The sequence below is a fragment of the Nerophis ophidion genome, linkage group LG28 (genome assembly GCF_033978795.1).
Source record: "Nerophis ophidion isolate RoL-2023_Sa linkage group LG28, RoL_Noph_v1.0, whole genome shotgun sequence".
Taxonomy (NCBI): Eukaryota; Metazoa; Chordata; class Actinopteri; order Syngnathiformes; family Syngnathidae; genus Nerophis; species Nerophis ophidion.
This window is the reverse complement of record NC_084638.1, coordinates 27,575,449-27,600,812: the sequence shown is the minus strand read 5'-3', so window position 1 is coordinate 27,600,812 and position 25,364 is coordinate 27,575,449. Positions and strand designations below refer to the sequence as shown.

The window sequence follows — 25,364 nt, the reverse complement described above, 5'->3', positions numbered from 1 at the left end:
TACATACAGCTAGCCTAAATAGCATGTTAGTATCGATTAGCTGGCAGTCATGCTGCGACCAAATATGTCTGATTAGCACATAAGACAATAACATCAACAAAACTCACCTTTGTGATTTCGTTGACTTTATCTGTTGCGATCTGCTGCTCAGATCTTCACATGTTTGTTTTTTCATTCTCAGTCTGACCCGTTTATTTCCTGTTTTTGTCCATCACTATGGTTACACATCAGTCCACCTGTTAGTCTCGCCCCGCACACCTGCTACTAATTTTCACCCTCCTATTTAAGCTCACCTTTTCTGTTTACTCATTCTCGGATCCTAATTTGCCCACGCGCATCAGTGACGACTCTCATCATTCGTATGTATTTTTTCGCTAGCTCTCACGCCAAGCCACTTTATTGTCTAGCTTTCATGCTAAATGTTTTGTTTACTCTTTTGTGTCCTCGTACCAAGTTCTAGTTTTCCTTGTTTTATCCTAGCTTTCACGCTAGCGTCTTTTGTTTACTTTTTCTCTTTACACCAGTATTTTTGTTCATAGACTTTTGTTATTAAATAAATACCTTATATCGTACCTTTGCTGTGTTCTGCTTCGACGCATCCACGGGAAAACCACACCGGCATTACAATGCCGAAGAAGAGTCTTCACAGTAGGATCCGAGCATCAAGTTGTTTTTCCACGTCGAAACCACGGGAGGAACCCTTCGACTTAGGGTTGTGGTTGGAGCTCGTGGCTTGGGAGCAGGAAAGACTCGACTGTGGGCCTGAAGTCTCCTCCGAAGCCGTTCGCGCTGCCCCGAAGAAGCGGGGGGTCCAGTGGAGAGGTCCCCCGCGCGGCAGTAATGTTCCAGCACCACTTATTCCTCCCCATGGACACAGCAAGTTTCACCCCGTCCAGGATTCACCCGTCATTACCGGTAATCCTGCTTGTTTTTTTTCAAATCATTCCTTAAGCTGCCATGACACTTTTTCTGACACAAGCGATGACGTCATTTGGGGAACGCCCACCGGTGTCGCAACACCGGCCTCTGTTGATGACATTTTTTCAGAAGATTTTTTTATTGTGGACGATATATCTCAGCCATTTTCCAAAGACTTGGACAGTAATAATACTTTCACACAGTATCAGGACATTTATATTGATTCTAGTCACCCTCAGTATATTGTTAATTGTCAAGATCAGCCTCCCATTACTTTGGCCCCGCCCACATCTCAGCCTATTTCACGTCCTACCCCTACGTCACCTGATTTTGAAACTGACCTAGAAAAATATAGTCCTGCCTGGATGGACGAGTGGTACAGGAGAGTTTTGATTGAACTGGAGCTGGAGGAGAAATTTCTTGCTGCTCAGAACAATCCTCTCCTCATACAGACTAATGGGGTGGAGTCTGCACTCCTCCAAACCTCCCACCGCCCGCCCTTACGGTCAGCCTCTATCCAACGGGACCCCGTCTGGAATCCGGGTCTCGAGGGGAGGGCCAGTATTACTACTAAGCCTCCTAGACCTCCACCACCGGTGTTTACACCTGTTAAGCCACTACGGCCTCCTAGACCTCCTCCACCGGTGTTCTCCCCGGTCAAGTCACGCCCTCTTAGACCGCCTCCACCTGTGTTCCGTCCGTGCCCTAGTTCTAGTTTTAGTCACAGTCTCTCTCAGAGTTCGAGTCCCAGCCTTCTTCGTAGCCCATGCTCTAGTCCTACTCGTAGACCGACTTGTAGACTGAGTCGTAGTCCAAGTCCTGGTCCGAGTTTCCGTTCTGATTCTAGTTGTAGTCCTAGTCTTTCTCGTAGTCGTCGTAGTCCTAGTTCCACTCGTAGACTGATCCGTAGTCCGAGTCCTGTTTCGAGTCCGGTCCCGAGTCTTGTTTCTTGCCTTTGTAATATTAGTACTGATTCCCCTCGTGGTCTTAGTCCGAACCCTAGTCCTTACCCAAGTTCTTGTCCGAGCCCCAGTGTTACTGTAAGTCCTAGTCTTTGTCCTAGTCCTTGCCCGAGCACCAGTTTGATTGTTAGTCCCAGTCCTTGCCCAAGCCCTAGTTTGACCGTTTGTCCTAGTTCTTGCCCAAGCCCTGGTATGACTGTAAGTCCTGGTCGTTGCCCAAGCCCTTCTCAAAGCACTAGTGTGATTGTAAGTCCTGGTCCTCTCTCAAGTCCTTGCCCGAGTCCTAGTGTTTGTCTTATCACTCATCATAGTCCTAGTCCTGCTCACAGCCAGTCCCCTAGTTCTCCTCGGCAGACCCCTGTGCCTGCTCCTCGGCTGAAGCCGACTCCTGCTCCTCGGCTGAAGCCGACTCCTGCTCCTCGGCTGAAGCCGACTCCTGCTCCTCGGCTGAAGCCGACACCTGCTCCTCGGCTGAAGCCGACACCTGCTCCTCGGCTGAAGCCGACACCTGCTCCTCGGCTGAAGCCGACACCTGCTCCTCGGCTGAAGCCGACACCTGCTCCTCGGCTGAAGCCGACACCTGCTCCTCGGCTGAAGCCGACACCTGCTCCTCGGCTGAAGCCGACACCTGCTCCTCGGCTGAAGCCGACACCTGCTCCCAGTCTGGTTCTCACACCAGCACATGACTCTGACCTGGTTTTCACACCAGCACATGACTCTGACCTGGTTTTCACGCCAGAATTAGACTCTGACCTGGTTTTCACGCCAGAATTAGACTCTGACCTGGTTTTCACGCCAGAATTAGACTCTGACCTGGTTTTCACGCCAGAATTAGACTCTGACCTGGTTTTCACGCCAGAATTAGACTCTGACCTGGTTTTCACGCCAGAATTAGACTCTGACCTGGTTTTCACGCCAGAATTAGACTCTGACCTGGTTTTCACGCCAGAATTAGACTCTGACCTGGTTTTCACGCCAGAATTAGACTCTGACCTGGTTTTCACGCCAGAATTAGACTCTAAACTGGTTCTCACGCCAGCACAAACTCCAAGGCTGGAGCCCACTCTAGCACCAGTACCTAAGCTGGAGCCCACTCCGGTACCAGCACCACGACAGGTACCGGTGCCAGCTCCGTGCCGCCAAGCACCGGTGCCAGCTCCGCGCCGCCAAGCACCGCCGACGACGGGGCTGGAGCCCACACCAGCGCCGACGACGGGGCTGGAGCCCACACCAGCGCCGACGACGGGGCTGGAGCCCACACCAGCGCCGACGACGGGGCTGGAACCCACACCAGCGCCGACGACGGGGCTGGAACCCACACCAGCACCACCGACGACTACGCCTGCATTCACGTCGATGACGACTCCTGCGGCTCCCAGGCCGCCTCCGACGACTCCTGCGGCTCCCAGGCCGCCTCCGACGCCTTCTTCGGCTGCAGCACCCGCATCATCCTCGCCAGCTGCACTCGGGCCTGCTTTGGCTGCAGTCCCCGCACCCTCGCCTGCTGGGATTTCGGTGCTGAGGCGTCCACCACGTCGACCACGGGCGTGGCCTCTGCGAGGTCATCCTCCTCGCCAGATACTCCCTCCTCCATGTCGGCCACGGATGTGGCCGTGCCCGGGTCGTCCGCCTCGCCGGGCACCTCATCCTGCGAGGAGGCCACTAATGTGGCCTTTTCGAGGTCGCCCGCCAAAACTTTTTCGGCAGCAGCGTTCCACCCGCCGCCGCCACATGATGTGTCCTCGGTGGATTCGGGGACATGCGATCTGGCGACCCTCCACCGTGGCCTCCCTCCGCCCTCCCTTCGTTTGTGAACTTTCTGGTTTTGGGGAGGGGGTTCAAGTTTTTGTTTGTTTTTTAAGACATCTGGTATCTGTCTTTTGTTGGGGGGGAATACTGTTGCGATCTGCTGCTCAGATCTTCACATGTTTGTTTTTTCATTCTCAGTCTGACCCGTTTATTTCCTGTTTTTGTCCATCACTATGGTTACACATCAGTCCACCTGTTAGTCTCGCCCCGCACACCTGCTACTAATTTTCACCCTCCTATTTAAGCTCACCTTTTCTGTTTACTCATTCTCGGATCCTAATTTGCCCACGCGCATCAGTGACGACTCTCATCATTCGTATGTATTTTTTCGCTAGCTCTCACGCCAAGCCACTTTATTGTCTAGCTCTCATGCTAAATGTTTTGTTTACTCTTTTGTGTCCTCGTACCAAGTTCTAGTTTTCCTTGTTTTATCCTAGCTTTCACGCTAGCGTCTTTTGTTTACTTTTTCTCTTTACACCAGTATTTTTGTTCATAGACTTTTGTTATTAAATAAATACCTTATATCGTACCTTTGCTGTGTTCTGCTTCGACGCATCCACGGGAAAACCACACCGGCATTACAATGCCGAAGAAGAGTCTTCACATTATCGTTGGAAACGCATCTGCTTTGAGTGTTGCAGGATATCCACACATCTCTGTCGTAGCATCGCTATGGTCGGTAAAATGTGTCGGAAAAACGAGGGACTTTCGCATCTTTTGACACTGGTGCAACTTGAATCCGTCGATTGGTATGTGTTTGTTTGGCATTAAATGTGGGTGGAGAGAAAGGCTGGATGCAAATATAGCTACAAATGTACATACAGCTAGCCTAAATAGCATGCTAGTATCGATTAGCTGGCAGTCATGACGTGACCAAATATGTCTGAGTAGCATATCAATCAATAACATCAACAAAACTCACCTTTGTGATTTCGTTGACTTTATCGTTGGAAATGCAACTGCTTTGAGTGTCGCAGGATATCCACACATCTCTGTCGTAGCATCGCTATCGTCGGTAAAATGTGCACAACAAACGAGGGACTTTCGCATATTTTGACACTGGTGCAACTTGAATAAGTCGATTGGTATGTGTTTGTTTGGCATTAAATGTGGGTGGAGGGAAAGGCTGGATGCAAATATAGCTACGGATGTACATACAGCTAGCCTAAATAGCATGTTAGCATTGATTAGCTGGCAGTCATGCCGTGACCAAATATGTCTGATTAGCACATAAGTCAATAACATCAACAAAACTCACCTTTGTGATTTCGTTGACTTTATCGTTGGAAATGCATCTGCTTTGAGTGTCGCAGGATATCCACACATCTCTGTTGTAGCATCGCTATCGTCGGTAAAATGTGTCGGAAAAACGAGGGACTTTCGCATCTTTTGACACTGGTGCAACTTGAATAAGTCGATTGGTATGTGTTTGTTTGGCATTAAATGTGGGTGGAGGGAAAGGCTGGATGCAAATATAGCTACGGATGTACATACAGCTAGCCTAAATAGCATGTTAGCATTGATTAGCTGGCAGTCATGCCGTGACCAAATATGTCTGATTAGCACATAAGTCAATAACATCAACAAAACTCACCTTTGTGATTTCGTTGACTTTATCGTTGGAAACGCATCTGCTTTGAGTGTCGCAGGATATCCACACATCTCTGTCGTAGCATCGCTATGGTCGGTAAAATGTGTCGGAAAACGAGGGACTTTCGCATCTTTTGACACTGGTGCAACTTGAATCCGTCGATTGGTATGTGTTTGTTTGGCATTAAATGTGGGTGGAGAGAAAGGCTGGATGCAAATATAGCTACAAATGTACATACAGCTAGCCTAAATAGCATGTTAGTATCGATTAGCTGGCAGTCATGACGTGACCAAATATGTCTGAGTAGCATATCAATCAATAACATCAACAAAACTCACCTTTGTGATTTCGTTGACTTTATCGTTGGAAATGCAACTGCTTTGAGTGTCGCAGGATATCCACACATCTCTGTCGTAGCATCGCTATCGTCGGTAAAATGTGCACAACAAACGAGGGACTTTCGCATATTTTGACACTGGTGCAACTTGAATAAGTCGATTGGTATGTGTTTGTTTGGCATTAAATGTGGGTGGAGGGAAAGGCTGGATGCAAAAATAGCTACAAATGTACATACAGCTAGCCTAAATAGCATGTTAGTATCGATTAGCTGGCAGTCATGCTGCGACCAAATATGTCTGATTAGCACATAAGACAATAACATCAACAAAACTCACCTTTGTGATTTCGTTGACTTTATCGTTGGAAACGCATCTGCTTTGAGTGTCGCAGGATATCCACACATCTCTGTCGTAGCATCGCTATGGTCGGTAAAATGTGTCGGAAAAACGAGGGACTTTCGCATCTTTTGACACTGGTGCAACTTGAATCCGTCGATTGGTATGTGTTTGTTTGGCATTAAATGTGGGTGGAGGGAAAGGATGGATGCAAATATAGCTACAAATGTACATACAGGTAGCCTAAATAGCATGTTAGCATCGATTAGCTGGCAGTCATACCGTGACCAAATATGTCTGATTAGCACATAAGTCAATAACATCAACAAAACTCACTTTTGTGATTTCGTTGACTTTATCGTTGGAAATGCATCTGCTTTGAGTGTCGCGGGTTACCCACACATCTCTGTCGTAGCATCGCTATCGTCGGTAAAATGTGCCGAACAAACGAGGGACTTTCGCATCTTTTGACACTAGTGCTACTTGAATCCGTCGATTGGTATGTGTTTGTTTGGCATTAAATGTGGGTGGAGGGAAAGACTAGATGCAAATATAGCTACAAATGTACATACAGCTAGCCTAAATAGCATGTTAGCATCGATTAGCTGGCAGTCATGCCGTGACCAAATATGTCTGATTAGCACATAAGTCAATAACATCAACAAACATCGTTAGCACCAATGCTAAAAATTATTCTCTGCATTTGACCCATCACCCTTCTTCACCCCTTGGGAGGTGAGTGGAGCAGTGAGCAGCAGCGGTGCCACGCCCGGGGATCATTTTTGGTGATTCAGCGCTCAATTCCAGCCATTGATGCTGAGTGCCAAGCAGGGAGGTAAAAGATCCCATTTTTATAGTCTTTGGTATGACTCAGCCGGGGTTTCAGAAAGACAATTTTAGAGAAATAATACAACCTTAAAATGATTTTAAGATTTTTAAACTCCTTCCTCTTCTTTTCTGACAATTTATTTTTTGATTGTAAAGAATAATAAATACATTTTAATTTAATTCTTCATTTTAGCTCCTGTTTTTTCGACGAAGAATATTTGTGAAATCTTTCTTCAGACTTATTATGATTAAAATTCCCCAAAATTATTCTGGCAAATCTAGAAAATCTTTACAATCAGATTTAAATCTTATTTAAAAGTCTTTTGAATTTCTTTTTAAATTTTTGTTCTGGAAAATCTAGAAGAAATAATGATGTGTCTTTGTTAGAAATATAGCTTGGTCCAATTTGTTATATATTCTAACAAAATGCAGATTGGATTTTAACCTAATTAAAACATGTCATGAAAATTGTAAAATTAATCTTGATTAGGAAAAATTACTAAATTATTTTTTACATTTTTTCAAAAAGATTAAAATTAGCTAGTTTTTTTCTTCCTTTTTTCGTTGAATTTGGAATTTGGAATTTTAAAGAGTCAAACATTTTTTCTAAATTTAATTTTTATTTTTTGCCTGTTTTCCTTCCTTTTAAACCGTTCAATTAAGTGTTTTTTTTCATCATTTATTCTCTACAAAAAACCTTCCGTAAAAGGAAAAAAAAAAATGTAAAGAATAATAAAAACATTTTAATTTAATTCCTCATTTTAGCTTCTGTTTTTTCCACAAATATTTGTGAAATCTTTCTTCAAACTTATTATGATTAGAATTAAAAAAATATATATTCTGGCAAATCTAGAAAATCTTTACAATCAGATTTAAATCTTATTTAAAAGTCTTTTGAATTTCTTTTTAAATTTTTGTTCTGGAAAATCTAGAAGAAATAATGATGTGTCTTTGTTAGAAATATAGCTTGGTCCAATTTGTTATATATTCTAACAAAATGCAGATTGGATTTTAACCTAATTAAAACATGTCATGAAAATTGTAAAATTAATCTTGATTAGGAAAAATTACTAAATTATATTTTACATTTTTTCAAAAAGATTAAAATTAGCTAGTTTTTTTCTTCCTTTTTTCGTTGAATTTGGAATTTGGAATTTTAAAGAGTCAAACATTTTTTCTAAATTTAATTTTTATTTTTTGCCTGTTTTCCTTCCTTTTAAACCGTTCAATTAAGTGTTTTTTTTCATCATTTATTCTCTACAAAAAACCTTCCGTAAAAGGAAAAAAAAAATGTAAAGAATAATAAAAACATTTTAATTTAATTCCTCATTTTAGCTTCTGTTTTTTCCACAAATATTTGTGAAATCTTTCTTCAAACTTATTATGATTAGAATTAAAAAAATATATATTCTGGCAAATCTAGAAAATCTTTAGGACCAAATTTAAATCTTATTTCAAAGTATTTTGAATTTCTTTTAAAATTTTTGTTTTGGAAAGTCTAGAAGAAATAATGATTTGTCTTTGTTAGAAATATAGCTTGGTCCAATTTGTTATATATTCTAACAAAATGCAGATTGGATTTTAACCTATTTAAAACATGTCATCAAAATTGTAAAATTAATCTTAATTAGGAAAAATTAATAAATTATGTTTTTAACTTTTTCAAAAAGATTCAAATTAGCTAGTTTTTCTCTTCTTTTTTTTCGATTGAATTTGGAATTTTAAAGAGTCGAAATTGAAGATAGACTATGTTTCAAAATTTAATTTTCATTTTTTTCCTGTTTTCTCTTCTTTTAAACCGTTCAATTAAGTGTTTTTTTCATCATTTATTCCCTACATAAAACCTTCCGTAAAAGGAAAAACGGAATGACAGACAGAAATACCCATTTTTTTAATATACAGTATATATATATATATATATATATATATATATATATATATATATATATATAAATATGTATATATATATATATATATATATATATATATAGAGAGAGAGAGAGAGAGAGAGAGAGAGAGAGAGAGAGAGAGAGAAAGAGAGAGAGATTTATTTATTAAAGGTAAATTGAGCAAATTGGCCATTTCTGGCAATTTATTTAAGTGTGTATCAAACTGGTAGCCCTTCGCATTAATCAATACCCAAGAAGTAGCTCTTGGTTTCAAAAAGGTTGGTGACCTTGTTAGATAAAAGCAGTTAAAAACAGGTTATTGTGTCTTTTTCCACTCTATTATTTCACTTCTGTTAAAATGTAATAATCACTTATTCTTTTGTGGTTTGATACTTTACATTAGTTTCGGATGATACCACAAATATGGGTATCAATCCGATACCAAGTCATTACAGGATCATACATTGGTCGTATCCAAAGTCCTCATGTGTCCAGGGACATATTTTCTGAGTTTAGAAACGTAATATAAAAAAAAAAAAAAGATTTTGTGATGTTAAAAAATATCGATGTAATCATGGTAGTATCGACTAGGTACGCTCCTGTACTTGGTATCATTCCAGTGGATGTCAGGTGTAGATCCACCCATGGCCGGTGTGTAGTGAAGCATGTTTAGCTATTCCTCGTCCTGCAGGGATGATACTTGTAAGAAACGTACTTTACTTGTCGTCATGGAAACCAGGATTAGTGATTTAGAAGTAGCTACAAGGACTGCAGACTGCGGCTGGACTTCAACCATGTCTTAAAGCACCGTTTCAGTGTCATAACTTCACATTTAACGTCAGTTTTTAAGCCAAAATGCGTCCGTTCTCCCTTTTCTGTCTACACACCGTGTCTGCTTGTAAGTACTCTGTGATTGTGTGCTGCCGAACATGCTCCCCTGTTCGTAAAAATCAACAATGACGCGACGTGACGACGACGGGGGGCGGTGGACCGGTATTTTTTTAGACTCGGTATAGTACCGAATATGATTCATTAGTATCGCGGTACTATACTAATACCGGGATATCGTTCAACTCCAGTTTGATTGATTGATTGATTGATACTTTTATTAGTAGATTGCACAGTTCAGTACATATTCCGTACAATTGACCACTAAATGGTAACACCCCAATAAGTTTTTCAACTTGTCGGGGTCCACGTTAATCAATTCATGGTAAGAAAAACGCCGAAAAGACAAGATTTAGTCCTCTTGTAGCTCAGCCGTACTTTCACGCAGCTTTTTTGATTGATTAATTGATTGATTGAAACTTTTATCAGTGGAATTGCAGAGTACAGTACATATTCCGTACAACTGACCACTAAATGAAAAACGCCGAAAAGACAAGATTAACTCCTCTTGTAGCTCAGCCGTACTTTCAAGTAGCTTTTTTGATTGATTAATTGATTGATTAAAACTTGTATTAGTAGATTGCACAGTTCAGTACATATTCCGAACAATTGACCACTAAATGGTAACACCCCAATAAGTTTTTCAACTTGTTTAAGTCGGGGTCCACGTTAATCAATTCATGGTAAGAAAAACGCCAAAAAGACAAGATTAACTCCTCTTGTAGCTCAGCTGTACTTTCACGTAGCTTTTTTGATTGATTAATTGATTGATTGAAACTTTTATTAGTAGATTGCACAATACAGTACATATTCCGAACAATTGACCACTAAATGAAAAACGCCAAAAAGACAAGATTACCTCCTCTTGTAGCTCAGCCGTACTTTCAAGTAGCTTTTTTGATTGATTAATTGATTGATTGATACTTTTATTAGTAGATTGCACAGTACAGTACATATTCCGTACAATTGACCACTAAATGGTAACACCCCAACACGTTTTTCAACTTGTTTAAGTCGGGGGTCCACGTTAATCTATTCATGGTAAGAAAAACACCAAAAAGAGAAGATTACCTACTCTTGTAGCTCAGCTGTACTTTTACGTAGCTTTTTTGATTGATTGATTGAAACTTTTATTAGTAGATTGCACAGTTCAGTACATATTCCGAACAATTGACCACTAAATAGTAACACCCAAATAAGTTTTTCAACTTGTTTAAGTCGGGGGTCCACGTTAATCAATTCAAGGTAAGAAAAATGCCGAAAAGACAAGATTACCTTCTTACCTTTCAAGTAGCTTTTTTGAGTGATTAATTGATTGATTAAAACTTTTATCAGTGGAATTGCAGAGTACAGTACATATTCCGTACAATTGACCACTAAATGAAAAACGCCGAAAAGACAAGATTACCTCCTCTTGTAGCTCAGCCGTACTTTCAAGTAGCTTTTTTGATTGATTAATTGATTGATTAAAACTTTTATTAGTAGATTGCACAGTTCAGTACATATTCCGAACAATTGACCACTAAATGGTAAAACCCAAATAAGTTTTTCAACTTGTTTAAGTCGGGGGTCCATGTTAATCAATTCATGGTAAGAAAAACGCCAAAAAGACAAGATTAACTCCTCTTGTAGCTCAGCTGTACTTTCACGTAGCTTTTTTGATTGATTAATTGATTGATTGAAACTTTTATAATTAGATTGCACAGTACAGTACATATTCCGTACAATTGACCACTAAATGGTAACACCCCAATACGTTTTTCAACTTGTTTAAGTCGGGGGTCCACGTTAATCCATTCTTGGTAAGAAAAATGCCAAAAAGAGAAGATTACCTCCTCTTGTAGCTCAGCCGTACTCTCACGTTGCTTTTTTGATTGATTAATTGATTGATTACAACTTTTATTAGTAGATTGCACAGTAAAGTACATATTCCGAACAATTGACCACTAAATGGTAACACCCCAATACGTTTTTCAACTTATTTAAGTTGGGGGTCCACGTTAATCAATTCATGTTAAGAAAAACGCCGAAAAGACAAAATTACCTCCTCTTGTAGCTCAGCTGTACTTTCACGTAGCTTTTTTGATTGATTAATTGATTGATTAAAACTTTTATCAGTGGAATTGCAGAGTACAGGACATATTCCGTACAATTGACCACTAAATGGTAACACCCCAATACGTTTTTCAACTTGTTTAAGTCGGGGGTCCACGTTAATCAATTAATGGTATGAAACCGCCAAAAAGACAAGATTACCTCCTCTTGTAGCTCAGCCGTACTCTCACGTTGCTTTTTTGATTGATTAATTGATTGATTACAACTTTTATTAGTAGATTGCACAGTAAAGTACATATTCCGAACAATTGACCACTAAATGGTAACACCCCAATAAGTTTTTCAACTTATTTAAGTTGGGGGTCCACGTTAATCAATTCATGTTAAGAAAAACGCCGAAAAGACAAAATTACCTCCTCTTGTAGCTCAGCTGTACTTTCACGTAGCTTTTTTGATTGATTAATTGATTGATTGAAACTTTTATTAGTAGATTGCACAGTTCAGTACATATTCCGAACAATGGACCACTAAATGAAAAACGCCGAAAAGACAAGATTACCTCCTCTTGTAACTCAGCCGTACTTTCAAGTAGCTTTTTTGATTGATTAATTGATTGATTAAAACTTTTATCAGTGGAATTGCAGAGTACAGGACATATTCCGTACAATTGACCACTAAATGGTAACACCCCAATACGTTTTTCAACTTGTTTAAGTCGGGGGTCCACGTTAATCAATTAATGGTATGAAACCGCCAAAAAGACAAGATTATCTCCTCTTGTAGCTCAGCCGTACTTTCAAGTAGCTTTTTTGATTGATTAATTGATTGATTGAAACTTTTATTAGTAGATTGCACAGTTCAGTACATATTCCGTACAATTGACCACTAAATGGTAACACCCCAATACGTTTTTCAACTTGTTTAGGTCGGGGGTCCATGTTAATCAATTCATGGTAAGAAAAACGCCAAAAAGACAAGATTACCTCCTCTTGTAGCTCAGCTGTACTTTCACGTAGCTTTTTTGATTGATTAATTGATTGATTAAAACTTTTATCAGTGGAATTGCAGAGTACAGGACATATTCCGTACAATTGACCACTAAATAGTAACACCCCAATATGTTTTTCAACTTGTTTAAGTCGGGGGTCCACGTAAATCAATTCATGGTAAGAAAAACACCAAAAAGACAAGATTACCTCCTCTTGTAGCTCAGCCGTACTTTTCCGTAGCTTTTTTGATTGATTAATTGATTGATTGATACTTTTATAAGTAGATTGCACAATACAGTACATATTCCGAACAATTGACCACTAAATGAAAAACGCCGAAAAGACAAGATTACCTCCTCTTGTAGCTCAGCCGTACTTTCAAGTAGCTTTTTTGATTGATTAATTGATTGATTAATTTAAACTTTTATTAGTAGATTGCACAGTTCAGTACATATTCTGTACAATTGACCACTAAATTGTAACACCCGAATACGTTTTTCAACTTGCTTAAGTCGGGGGTCCACGTTAATCAATTCATGGTAAGAAAAACGCCAAAAAGACAAGATTACCTCCTCTTGTAGCACAGCTGTACTTTTACGTAGCTTTTTTGATTGATTAATTGATTGATTGAAACTTTTATTAGTAGATTGCACAGTACAGTACATATTCCGTACAATTGACCACTAAATGGTAACACCCCAATACGTTTTTCAACTTGTTTAAGTCGGGGTCCATATTAATCAATTCATGGTAAGAAAAACACCAAAAAGACAAGATTACCTCCTCTTGTAGCTCAGCTGTACTTTTCCGTAGCTTTTTTGATTGATTAATTGATTGATTGATACTTTTATAAGTAGATTGCACAATACAGTACATATTCCGAACAATTGACCACTAAATGAAAAACGCCGAAAAGACAAGATTAACTCCTCTTGTAGCTCAGCCGTACTTTCAAGTAGCTTTTTTGATTGATTAAAACTTTTATTAGTAGATTGCACAGTACAGTACATATTCCGTACAATTGACCACTAAATGGTAACACCCCAATACGTTTTTCAACATGTTTAAGTCGGGGTCCATGTTAATCAATTCATGGTAAGAAAAATGCCGAAAAGACAAGATTTAGTCCTCTTGTAGCTCAGCTGTACTTTTCCGTAGCTTTTTTGATTGATTAATTGATTGATTGATACTTTTATAAGTAGATTTCACAATACAGTACATATTCCGAACAATTGACCACTAAATGAAAAACGCCGAAAAGACAAGATTATCTCCTCTTGTAGCTCAGCCGTACTTTCAAGTAGCTTTTTTGATTGATTAATTGATTGATTAATTTAAACTTTTATTAGTAGATTGCACAGTTCAGTACATATTCTGTACAATTGACCACTAAATTGTAACACCCGAATACGTTTTTCAACTTGCTTAAGTCGGGGGTCCACGTTAATCAATTCATGGTAAGAAAAACGCTAAAAAGAGAAGATTACCTCCTCTTGTAGCTCAGCTGTACTTTCAAGTAGCTTTTTTGATACTAAAAGCAAATAAAAACTCCTCCGCCATTTTGAATATGACGACAGTGGAAGCATCACTCGTGACGTCACGATTTTGACCCGGCGGTAAAAGTATGCATGCGCTAATAAATCTGGGGAGTGAGTTTGACCCGGCAATAATTCAAGGCAGGCGCATATTACATGCCCGGCGGCTTTTCAAGGAAATACGGCAATCTGATTTAAAAATGCATAAAAAAAAATCACGCAAAAAAAAATTTCCCCATCAAAGACCCCTGCGGTCATTTTTAACAGCCATTTATAGATTATCAAACCTTCGACAGATGAATGGTTGAACTGCTTTGCCACATCAGGGGCCTCAATTGTCATCATTTTAATATCAAAAAAGGACCGGTTCTTTTGATCTGGTCCACATTGAGCTTGTGAGAATTTGAAATAGTTTTTTTTTTTCCTAACCTTGCAATATGCTTCCCCCCAACCCCCAGACCATGGTGACTCCTCTGACGCAGCGCTACTTCGGCTTTGGCGAGCTGGGCAACAGTGTGATGTACAGCCTGTGTGGGGTGGAGGTCATCCTGGGCTTCCTCTTTGTTCGCTGGCTGAGCGGGAAGGTGGCGGACCGTACGGTGCTGGCCGCGGGCCTGGTCATCTGTGGCGCCGCCTGTGTCTGGTGCCTCGGGTTCCTCTGCGACCTCCAAGGTGCAAAACGCCTCATGCAATGGTACACACAAAGCCGAGCCATGTCTGGGGTGTCCAGACTTTTTGACTTGGGCCATACTCTGCAAAAAGTCAGTGTTCAAAAACAAGAAAAATTAAAACTGCAAGCAGCGTTGGTCAGGTCCGCCTTTGGCTGCTGGCCATCCGACCCAAGCGCTGGTCTAAGTCAGACCTACATAGAGGAGTTTGTTTCATGTCAAACAGTTTTGTCTGGGTTTTTTCCTAGGAGGCGCTATTTTGATTTTTGGGGTTAGGTTTTTTTATTGGATGGCAATTTTTGCCAGTCCTGATGTGTGTGTAAAATTTGGTGAGTTTTGACGCATGTTAAGGGGGTCAAATTACAGATCGGATTTTCTGGATGTTGTTGATAAATGGCTTTCGCTTTGCATAGTAGGGCTTTAACTTGCACTTAGAAGTAATTTAAGGGGGTCAAATTACAGCTCAAAGTAGCAAAAAGGACATTTTAGGGGTATTTTATTTGAACAAAGCAAAATTATCTGTCAATAGAACAAAAAAATTCGGCTTGTCAAGACTTTACAAAACAAGTAAAATTAGCTAACCTCAATTAACCAAAAAATACCTTAAATAAGTACATTGTCATTAACAACAAGTGCACTTTTCTTGGTATAAAAAAAAATTCATACTTGCCAACCTTGAGACCTCCGAATTCGGGAGATGGGGTTTGGTGGTAGCGGGGTGTGTATATTGTAGCGTCCTGGAAGAGTTAGTGCTGCAAGGGGTTCTTTGGTATTTGTTCTGTTGTGTTTATGTTGTGTTACGGTATGGATGTTCTCCCGAAATGTGTTTGTCATTCTTGTTTGGTGTGGCTTTACAGTGTGGCGCATATTTGTAACTGTGTTAAAGTTGTTTATACGGCCACCCTCAGTGTGACCTGTATGGCTGTTGACCAAGTATGCCTTGCATTTACTTGTGTGTGAAAAGTTGTTATGTGATTGGGCCGGCACGCAAAGGAAGTGCCTTTAAGGTTTATTGGCTCGGTTGGTAGAGCGGCCGTGCCAGCAACTTGAGGGTTGCAGGTTCGATTCTCGCTTCCGCCATCCTAGTCACTGCCGTTGTGTCCTTGGGCAAGACACTTTGCCCACCTGCTCCCAGTGCCACCCACACTGGTTTGAATGTCACTTAGATATTGGGTTTCACTATGTAAGGCGCTTTGAGTCACTAGAGAAAAAGCTCTATGTAAATATAATTCACTTCACTTACGGTGCGGATGTTCTCCCGAAATGTGTTTGTCATTCTTGTTTGGTGTGGCTTTACAGTGTGGCGCATATTTGTAACAGTGTTAAAGTTGTTTATGCGGCCACCCTCAGTGTGACCTGTATGGCTGTTGATTACGTACGCATTGCCTTCACTTGCGTTTGTCAGCAGACGTCCAGACAATATGTGTGTGGCAAAAAAATGGATGCGACGACAGGTTGTAGAGCTCGCCCTCAATATTGTTGTCCGGGTGAAATTCGGGAGAATGGGTGCCCCTGGGGGTTTTCGGGAGGGGCACTGAAATTTGGGAGTCTCCCGGAAAAATCGGGAGGGTTGGCAAGTATGTGCTAGTACCAATATTTTGACATAATGATATGCGATATGTATATATGTATATATTTACATATATATGGGACCAAAATACGAAAACAAATAAGAAGAAAACCAGTACCACAAACCTAAAACTAGTTTAGTTTCGTCTTTATTAACAAAACCACCAAATTAATCATACATATATTATATGTATTTGTATATACAGTGGGGCAAAAAAGTATTTAGTCAGCCAGCGATTGTGCAAGTTCTCCCACGCAATTTTTGCCAGTCCTGATGTCTGTGTAAAATTTGGTGAGTTTTGACGCATGTTAAGGGGGTCAAATTACAGATCGGATTTTCTGGATGTTGTTGATAAATGGCTTTCGCTTTGGATAGTAGGGCTTTAACTTGCACTTAGAAGCAATTTAAGGGGTCAAATTACAGCTCAAAGTAGCAAAAATGACATTTTAGGGGTATTTTATTTGAACAAAGCAAAATTATCTGTCAATAGAACAAAAATATTCGGCTTGTCAAGACTTTACAAAACAAGTAAAATTAGCTAACCTCAATTAACCCAAAAATACCTTAAATAAGTACATTATCATTAATAACAAGTGCACTTTTCTTGGTAGAAAAAAATGCTACTGCATACTGGCCAACCTTGAGACCTCCGAATTCGGGAGATGGGGTTTGGTGGTAGCGGAGGGTGTATATTGTAGCGTCCTGGAAGAGTTAGTGCTGCAAGGGGGTCTTTGGTATTAGTTCTGTTGTGTTTATGTTGTGTTACGGTATGGATGTTCTCCCGAAATGTGTTTGTCATTCTTGTTTGGTGTGGCTTTACAGTGTGGCGCATATTTGTAACTGTGTTAAAGTTGTTTATACGGCCACCCTCAGTGTGACCTGTATGGCTGTTGACCAAGTATGCCTTGCATTTACTTGTGTGTGAAAAGTTGTAGATATTATGTGATTGGGCCAGCACGCAAAGGAAGTGCCTTTAAGGTTTATTGGCTCGGTTGGTAGAGCGGCCGTGCCAGCAACTTGAGGGTTGCAGGTTCGATTCCCGCTTCCGCCATCCTAGTCACTGCCGTTGTGTCCTTGGGCAAGGCACTTTACCCACCTGCTCCCAGTGCCACCCACACTGGTTTGAATGTCACTTAGATATTGGGTTTCACTATGTAAGGCGCTTTGAGTCACTATAGAAAAAAGCGCTATATAAATATAATTCACTTCACATTTCGGGATGTTCTCCCGAAATGTGTTTGTCATTCTTGTTTGGTGTGGCTTTACAGTGTGGCGCATATTTGTAACAGTGTTAAAGTTGTTTATACGGCCACCCTCAGTGTGACCTGTATGGCTGTTGATTACGTACGCATTGCCTTCACTTGCGTTTGTCAGCAGACGTCCAGACAATATGTGTGTGGCAAAAAAATGGACGCGACGACAGGTTGTAGAGCTCGCCCTCAATATTGTTGTCCGGGTGAAATTCGGGAGAATGGGTGCCCCTGGGGGTTTTCGGGAGGGGCACTGAAATTTGGGAGTCTCCCGGAAAAATCGGGAGGGTTGGCAAGTATGTGCTAGTACCAATATTTTGACATAATGATATGCGATATGTATATATGTATATATTTACATTTATATGGGGCCAAAATAGTAAAACAAATAAGAAGAAAAACAATACCACAAACCTAAAACTAGTTTATTTTCGTCTTGCTCATTTAAAAAAACAAAACAAAATTAATCATACATATATTATATGTATTTGTATGTACAGTGGGGCAAAAAAGTATTTATTCAGCCAACGATTGTGCAAGTTCTCCCACTTAAAATGATGACAGAGGTCTGTAATTTTCATCATGGGTACACTTCAACTGTGAGAGACAGAATGTGAAAAAAAATCCAGGAATTTTAAAGAATTTATTTGTAAATTATGGTGGAAAATAAGTGTGTGGTCAACCATTCAAAGCTCTCACTGATGGAAGGAGGTTTTGGCTCAAAATCTCACGACACATGGCCCCATTCATTCTTTCCTTAACACGGATCAATCGTCCTGTCCCCTTAGCAGAAAAACAGCCCCAAAGCATGATGTTTCCAGCCCCATGCTTCGCAGTAGGTGTGGTGTTCTTGGGATGCAACTCAGTATTCTTCATCCTCCAAACACGACGAGTTGAGTTTATACCAAAAAGTTATATTTTGGTTTCATCTGACCACATGACATTCTCCCAATCCTCTGCTGTATCATCCATGTATCCATTTTGGTATAAACTCAACTCGAATACTGAGTTGCATCCCAAGAACACCACACCTACTGTAAAGCATGGGGGTGGAAACATCATGCTTTGGGGCTGTTTTTCTGCTAAGGGGACAGGACGATTGATCCGTGTTAAGGAAAGAATGAATGGGGCCATGTGTCGTGAGATTTTGAGCCAAAACCTCCTTCCATCAGTGAGAGCTTTGAATGGTTGACCAAATACTTATTTTCCACCATCATTTACAAATTATTTGAAATTCCTGTATTTTTTTTCACATTCTGTCTCTCACAGTTGAAGTGTACCTATGATGAAAATTACAGACCTATGTCATCATTTTAAGTGGGAAAACTTGCACAATCGGGGGCTGACTAAATACTTTTTTCCCCCACTGTATATATATATATATATATATATATATATATATATATATATATACAGTGGGGAAAAAAAGTATATATATATATATATATATATATATATATATATGCAAAAAGTTTGACATTTTCATTGTAGTGGCTTCAAATGGGTGTAATTTTGAATTATAGTGATTTGATATTTGTTATGCTATCCTCAACTTTCAGTGAGCAGGTTATGATAAGTGTGACCTTTTTAGTGTTGACTTTTTGAGTGGGAAAAGTGGTTTGGATTGGCTCATAAGGGTAAATGGTTATGGTGCGTCAACTTCAAAGTACAGTTAATGATCATCGATCTGCTTTACTCACATTGTGGCAAATTATGTGTCAAAAATCTGCAGGCCAGATTCCTTCTTAAACTGAAGAATCCGGCGGGCCGCTTTTGGCCTGGTTTTAGGACGCCATCGAGTTGCCGTGTAAATGATATCACTCAGCATTTGTACGGCCAGCTGGAGACCAGGAAAACACACCGGATCCCGCGTCTTCATGTTCAGCTTGTCACGTTTATCACCGTGATGACAAACGACAGGTGCCGGAGCGGGGAAATTGCCCGAGTACATATAAAGGGATTAGAGTAATCTCATTAGACCAGAATGCTATTTGTTAAAGCATATCGTGCATTTGCAAGCTATTTGTTAGGGCTGAAACGGCGAAAACAAAGAAAGCAATCTTTAACGCTGAGATACGAGCTAACGTGATTTTGGGTCCTCGGTCCATCTCGAAAGCATGTCTGATTGATGAAATTGTGTTTTGAAAATGAGATTACAGGATTTGACTTGAGAGAAGAACATCCAACATTTTTGAGTGGGCAGAGGATGCAAGACGAGGCGGAACAAAATAAAAAAAAATAAAAAATGGAGTGGCTGCTCGCTTGGCAGAGGGTTCGATTTCAGGGATACGGCTTTCTGTGGGGCTGCCAGAGCATTTGTGGAAGCAGAAATGAACAGGAGATAATTTTTGTACAAGCTAAAAAACATGTTTATTAAGTATGTTGACCATTTGGATTCTGTTTTTCAATCAATCAATGTTTATTTATATAGCCCAGGGGTCGGCAACCCGCGGCTCTGGATCTTTGGCAACTCTTATGCGGCTCAGCTGCACAATCGCCGACCCCCCAGATAGTTGCGGAGAGATTCCGGAATTCAATGCCTCTCCCGGACATCACCCGGAGTGAACATTCTCCAATTTTCACTCGGACTACAATATTAAGGGCGTGCCGTGATGATATTACTCTTAACATCCTCTTGAACGTCATCGCGACCGCCATTCACGGAATGCTATTTGCGTGCCGACCGGACACGTGCATTTCGCTGCTTCTATCGGCACATGTATGAGATTGCAAGGCATACTGGGTGACACAGAGTACACTGACGGTTGTGATACAAACAACTTTAACACTCCTACTAATATGCGCCACATTGTGAACCCACACAAAAGAAGAATGACAAACACATTTCGGGAGAAAATCCTCACAGTAACACAACATAAATGCAACACAAAAAATACCCAGAATCCGTTGCATCCATGACAAATCCTGACCATGTTATACACCCCGCAAGCACCAACCCCGCGTGGTTGAGGTTTGAGTGCTAAAGGTTGCCGACCCCTGATATAGCCCTAAATCACAAAAGTCTCAAAGGACTGTACAAACCACTACGACTACGACATCCTCGGAAGAACCCACATAAGGGCAAGGAAAACTCACACCCAGTAGGCAAGGAGAACTCACACCCAGTGGGACGCCAGTGAAAACCTTGGAGAGGACCTCATATGTGGGCAACCCCCCCCCTCTAGGGGACCGAAAGCAATTGATGTCAAGCGGGTCTAACATGATACTGTGAAAGTTCAATCCATAGTGGCTCCAACACAGCCGCAAGAGTTCAGTTCAAAGCGGATCCAAGACAGCAGCGAGAGTCTCGTCCACAGGAAACCATCCCAAGCGGAGTCGGATCAGTATCGTAGAGATGTCCCCAACCGATACACAGGCGAGCGGTCCATCCTGGGTCCCGACGAGCAGTCCATCTTGGGTCCCCACTCTGGACAGACAGTACTTCATCCATGGCCATCAGACCGGACCCCCTCCCCAAGGGAGGAGGGACAGAGGAGAAATCAACTGGTCTAAAAAGGAGGTATATTTAAAGGCTAGAGTATACAGATGAGTTTTAAGGTGAGACTTAAATGCTTCTACTGAGGTAGCATCTCGAACTGTTACCGGGAGGGCATTCCAGAGTACTGGAGCCTGAACGGAAAACGCTCCATAGCCCGCAGGCTTTTTTTGGGCATTAGGAATCACTAATAAGCTGGAGTCCTTTGAACGCAGATTTCTTGCCGGGTCATATGGCGCAATACAATCGGCAAGATAGGATGGAGCTAGACCGTGTAGTATTTTATACGTAAGTAGTAAAACCTTAAAGTCACATCTTAAGTGCACAGGAAGCCAGTGCAGGTGAGCCAGTACAGGCGTAATATGATCAAACTTTCTTGTTCTTGTCAAAAGTCTAGCAGCCGCATTTTGTACCAACTGTATTCTTTTAATGCTAGACAACGGGAGACCCGAAAATAATACGTTACAGTAGTCGAGACGAGACGTAACAAACGCATGGATAATGATCTCAGCGTCTTTAGTGGACAAAATGGAGCGAATTTTAGCGATATTACGGAGATGAAAGAAGGCCGTTTTAGTAACGCTTTTAATGTGTGACTCAAAGGAGAGAGTTGGGTCGAAGATAATACCCAGATTCTTTACAGAGTCACCTTGTTTAATTATTTGGTTGTCAAATGTTACAGCTGGAAATATTAAATGGAGGTCGGTGTCTAGCAGGACCGATAATCAGCATTTCCGTTTTTTTGGCGTTGAGTTGCAAAAAGTTAGCGGACATTTTTGAGCATGAGTAGATTTTTTTCCTTGCATCCTAAGCTTCAATGTACTGTATATTTCCAACGATAAACTGCTCCTTTTTTTCTACGTTTTTAAAACAGTGTGGCTGATTGACGGATTGTTCTGTGCTGATGCTCACAATGCAACAAGTTTTCCAAAAAATACAAGCAAACAAACCGATAAGGTGTGTTATTGTTCGTGCAATGGCACCATATTTTGACTACAGGTGCTAGAGTGTCCTTCTGTTTAGTCCTTTCGACCGGAAGTAGATGTGCCGTTTAGAGCTGGGCGATATGGCCTTTTATTAATATCTCAATATTTTTAAGCCATATCACGATACACAATATATATTTTGCCTTAGCCTTGAATGGCAGTTTGTTTGTGTTTTAGTTTTTCCTCTGTGTGTGTTTAGTATTTCCTGTCCTTAGCTCCTTTCAGCACTCTTATTTTGATTCAGCTTCCTGTTTGTCTCCCTGTGTGCTGTCTTCCCACAGCTGCGGCTGATTGGCACCTGGCCACACCTGTTGCCAATCAGCCCGCTCCTATTTGTACCTGCTTTGTCTTGTGTCAGTTGCTGGATCATCGTATTGTCTTGTCAATGTCACGTCTAGTCGCTCTTGTGATGTGTCATCGCTCCTGTCGTGTCGTACCTAAGCTATATTCAGTTTATGTTTGTAGCTTACTGTTTTTTGTTCCCTGCTTCCGTTTTATTTTTCATTATACAAGCACGATTTCTGTTCGCTACCCGCTAGCTTCCACGCTAAGCTCCTGTTAGTTATTTTCTAGCTCTCAGGCTAGCTCCTTTTGGCACCTGGCCACACCTGTGGTCAATACCTGCTCTGTTCCTCCAGTCAGTGCTGGATTATTGATTTGTCCTTGCCACATGTCGCTCTTGTCGTTGCTACCTGTCGTGTCGGTGTCATCATTAAAGCTACTACCTGTCGTGCTATATTTGTCCTTGTCGTCGTAGCGGTAAGCTTTTCCTGTTAGCTATTTGTAGTTTATTTTCTCCTAGCTCTTTTGTTTTGTGTTTTCTTGTTAGCCATTAGCTGTTTAAAGTTTTGCTACCCGCTAGCTTCCACGCTAAGTTCCGTTTTGTTTTCTACCTCCCACGCTAGTTCCCTTAGTTTGTTATCCGCCCACGTGCGTGCTTTTTGTTTGTTCTTGTTTAGTTTTAATTAAATCCAATGCCTGTCTCCATCTCTGCATCTTGGGGTTCGACACCAACAAACATTGACAGAATGAAAATATGATGCATATAATCACAGCAGTATGATGATTCTATGTGTCTACATTAAAACATTTTTGTTCATACTGCATTAATATATGCTCACAACTAAGTCAGTTTACCAAAACTGTATTTATTAAACAGTTATTAAGCAGTGGCACAAACATTCATGTAAGTTCCAAACAGAAAGTGCAAGATTGTCAGAGACATTTTAAAACAAGCTATGAGTGCACTTTTGTGCATGATGTCACTAAGATGACATATCAAAACAACACTAAATTAAAATGCACTTTTTGTACAGAACACCACTACAATAGGTAAAAACAAATAACGTGCACTTTTGTGCATGATGTCACACAAGATATTCCAATAACTGTCAAATAAAAATGAGCTGCGTAACAGGAAATAAAATAGTATATGCCCTTTGCTATGTGGTAGATTACTACGAACGTTATTAAATTTTGTTGTTGACTATTTTGTTCATACGATCTGGAAATGGTTGCTCGGGCATTTTGTGGGTGTGGCACCAAACGTGGAGATGTTGACATGCAGTTTCAACCACTCTTCATTCTCTCGCGGGGCACTTTTCAAATGATGCTACAAGTTAGCCGTGCTGCTACTTTTTGTAGCAACGCTTTTGCCGCATAATTGTTCAACATCTTCCCGCTTGAAGCCAAACCACCGCTGTTTTTCTTCCTTCATTTGTTACCAGATTAGCACATTTTCTCCTTTGTATTACCACTCGCACCACTCCGCTAGCATCACAGCTAATGTTAGCTATGCTGCTACCTCTCATGCAAGGGCGTATGATGCGACAGTATCTGACGTATATGTAAGTGCCGTTACGTCTTTTAGCCATCTATAGCGTTTTTACTTGAGTGGATTTTTCATTTATCACTCCGAGCAACGTTTGTAAATTTTACTATAAGAGACGACCAACTAGAACTATTCTTAGTTACTAAACCTTCCCATGTGTGATGTCTTTAGGAGTGTTTTCATGCTAATTTGTATGTGCTACTGTATTGTAATCAAGCTTGTGTTGTTAGCATTAGCTAATATGCTAAACGCGTTTACAAGTGTCTGTTAGTATTGTGAACTTACAAAACTATTCTTTTCGTATTCAGTTTCACAAATTCCTCAGTAAATTCACCAAAACGTCACCGCGGGGTTATTGAGTCGGTTTAGCTTATCAGAGAGCTAGCTCTTGCAGCTTGTGGGTCCATGACGATGACTTCTGTTTTGTTCGATCAGCCGTTTTACTGCCATGTAACAGGCACCGTTCAGAAATAATTATAGTATGTAAATAAAAATGTACATAATCGTTCCGTGTAAATAACTAATTTCAAACCTGCGCCCCATTGTCCGTTGCGACTAATATATGGAAAAATATTTTTTTTTTCTGAAATGTAGTTGATTAAATTTTTTTATTCTTTTTTGTTTGTTTAAGTAAGTAGGTGTAGAACCAGTTTTTCACTTTAACATGGATATAGGATGGTTTAGCACCAACCACTCAGGGGGGGCTACATACAAATAACATTTCAATAACCTTTGACAGTCTTTCCTGTATTTGTTTTTCCTGTGCATAGTGTTAGTTATTTTCCCACACTCTTGTTTTATTGTTCCCACTTTCATTTCCTGCCACTGCACCTCTGGTCCAAGCACTGCCTCCCTCACATATCCATGAATGGCAATCAGGACACAGCAGTTCCTGGTTGCCAATCAGGCTGCTTTTAATGCCATCTCTGTCCTTTAGTTTCTTGAACAAGTTGTGCTCCTGTGCACTCCCTAGCTGCACTCACCTTATTTTGTAATTATCAATAAATCAACGTTTGCTTATATAGCCCTTAATCACATATGTCTCAAAGGGATGCAGAAGTCACAACAACATGAGATCCCAGCTCAGGGGAAGAAAATACTTAAAGGGGAACATTATCACAATTTCAGAAGGGTTAAAACCAATAAAAATCAGTTCCCATTGGCTTATTTTATTTTTCGAATTTTTTTTAAAAATTTTACCCATCATGGAATATCCCGAAAAAAGGATTTAAAGTGCCTGATTTTCGCTATTTGTAAATCCACCCGTCCATTTTCTTGTGACTTCACATAGTGCTGCCAATACAAACAACATAGCGGATAAAACAGCAAGATATGGCGACATTAGCTCGGATTCAGACTCGGATTTCAGCGGTTTAAGCGATTCAACAGATTACGCATGTATTGAAACGGATGGTTGGAGTGTGG

General features: G+C 40.6%; 2 protein-coding genes across 6 annotated transcripts in view; both read left to right on the top strand.

Moving 5' to 3' along the window:
* LOC133545263 (BMP/retinoic acid-inducible neural-specific protein 3-like) overlaps nucleotides 1-25,364 on the top strand; it is a 1,164,151-nt gene that overhangs the window by 630,259 nt on the left and 508,528 nt on the right. The window lies entirely within an intron of this gene.
* Nucleotides 1-25,364, top strand: part of LOC133545197 (major facilitator superfamily domain-containing protein 8-like) — a 72,084-nt gene that overhangs the window by 36,593 nt on the left and 10,127 nt on the right. The window contains exon 10 of one of the 2 annotated variants that reach the window (XR_009804751.1): nucleotides 14,597-14,832. Coding sequence is in view for 1 of the 2 variants with exons in the window: in XM_061890579.1 (XP_061746563.1) it covers nucleotides 14,597-14,810 (214 nt within the window). In the remaining variant the exon portion in view is untranslated. The remainder of the gene's footprint in view (nucleotides 1-14,596; nucleotides 14,833-25,364) is intronic. The other variant, XM_061890579.1, reaches the window with a different exon arrangement.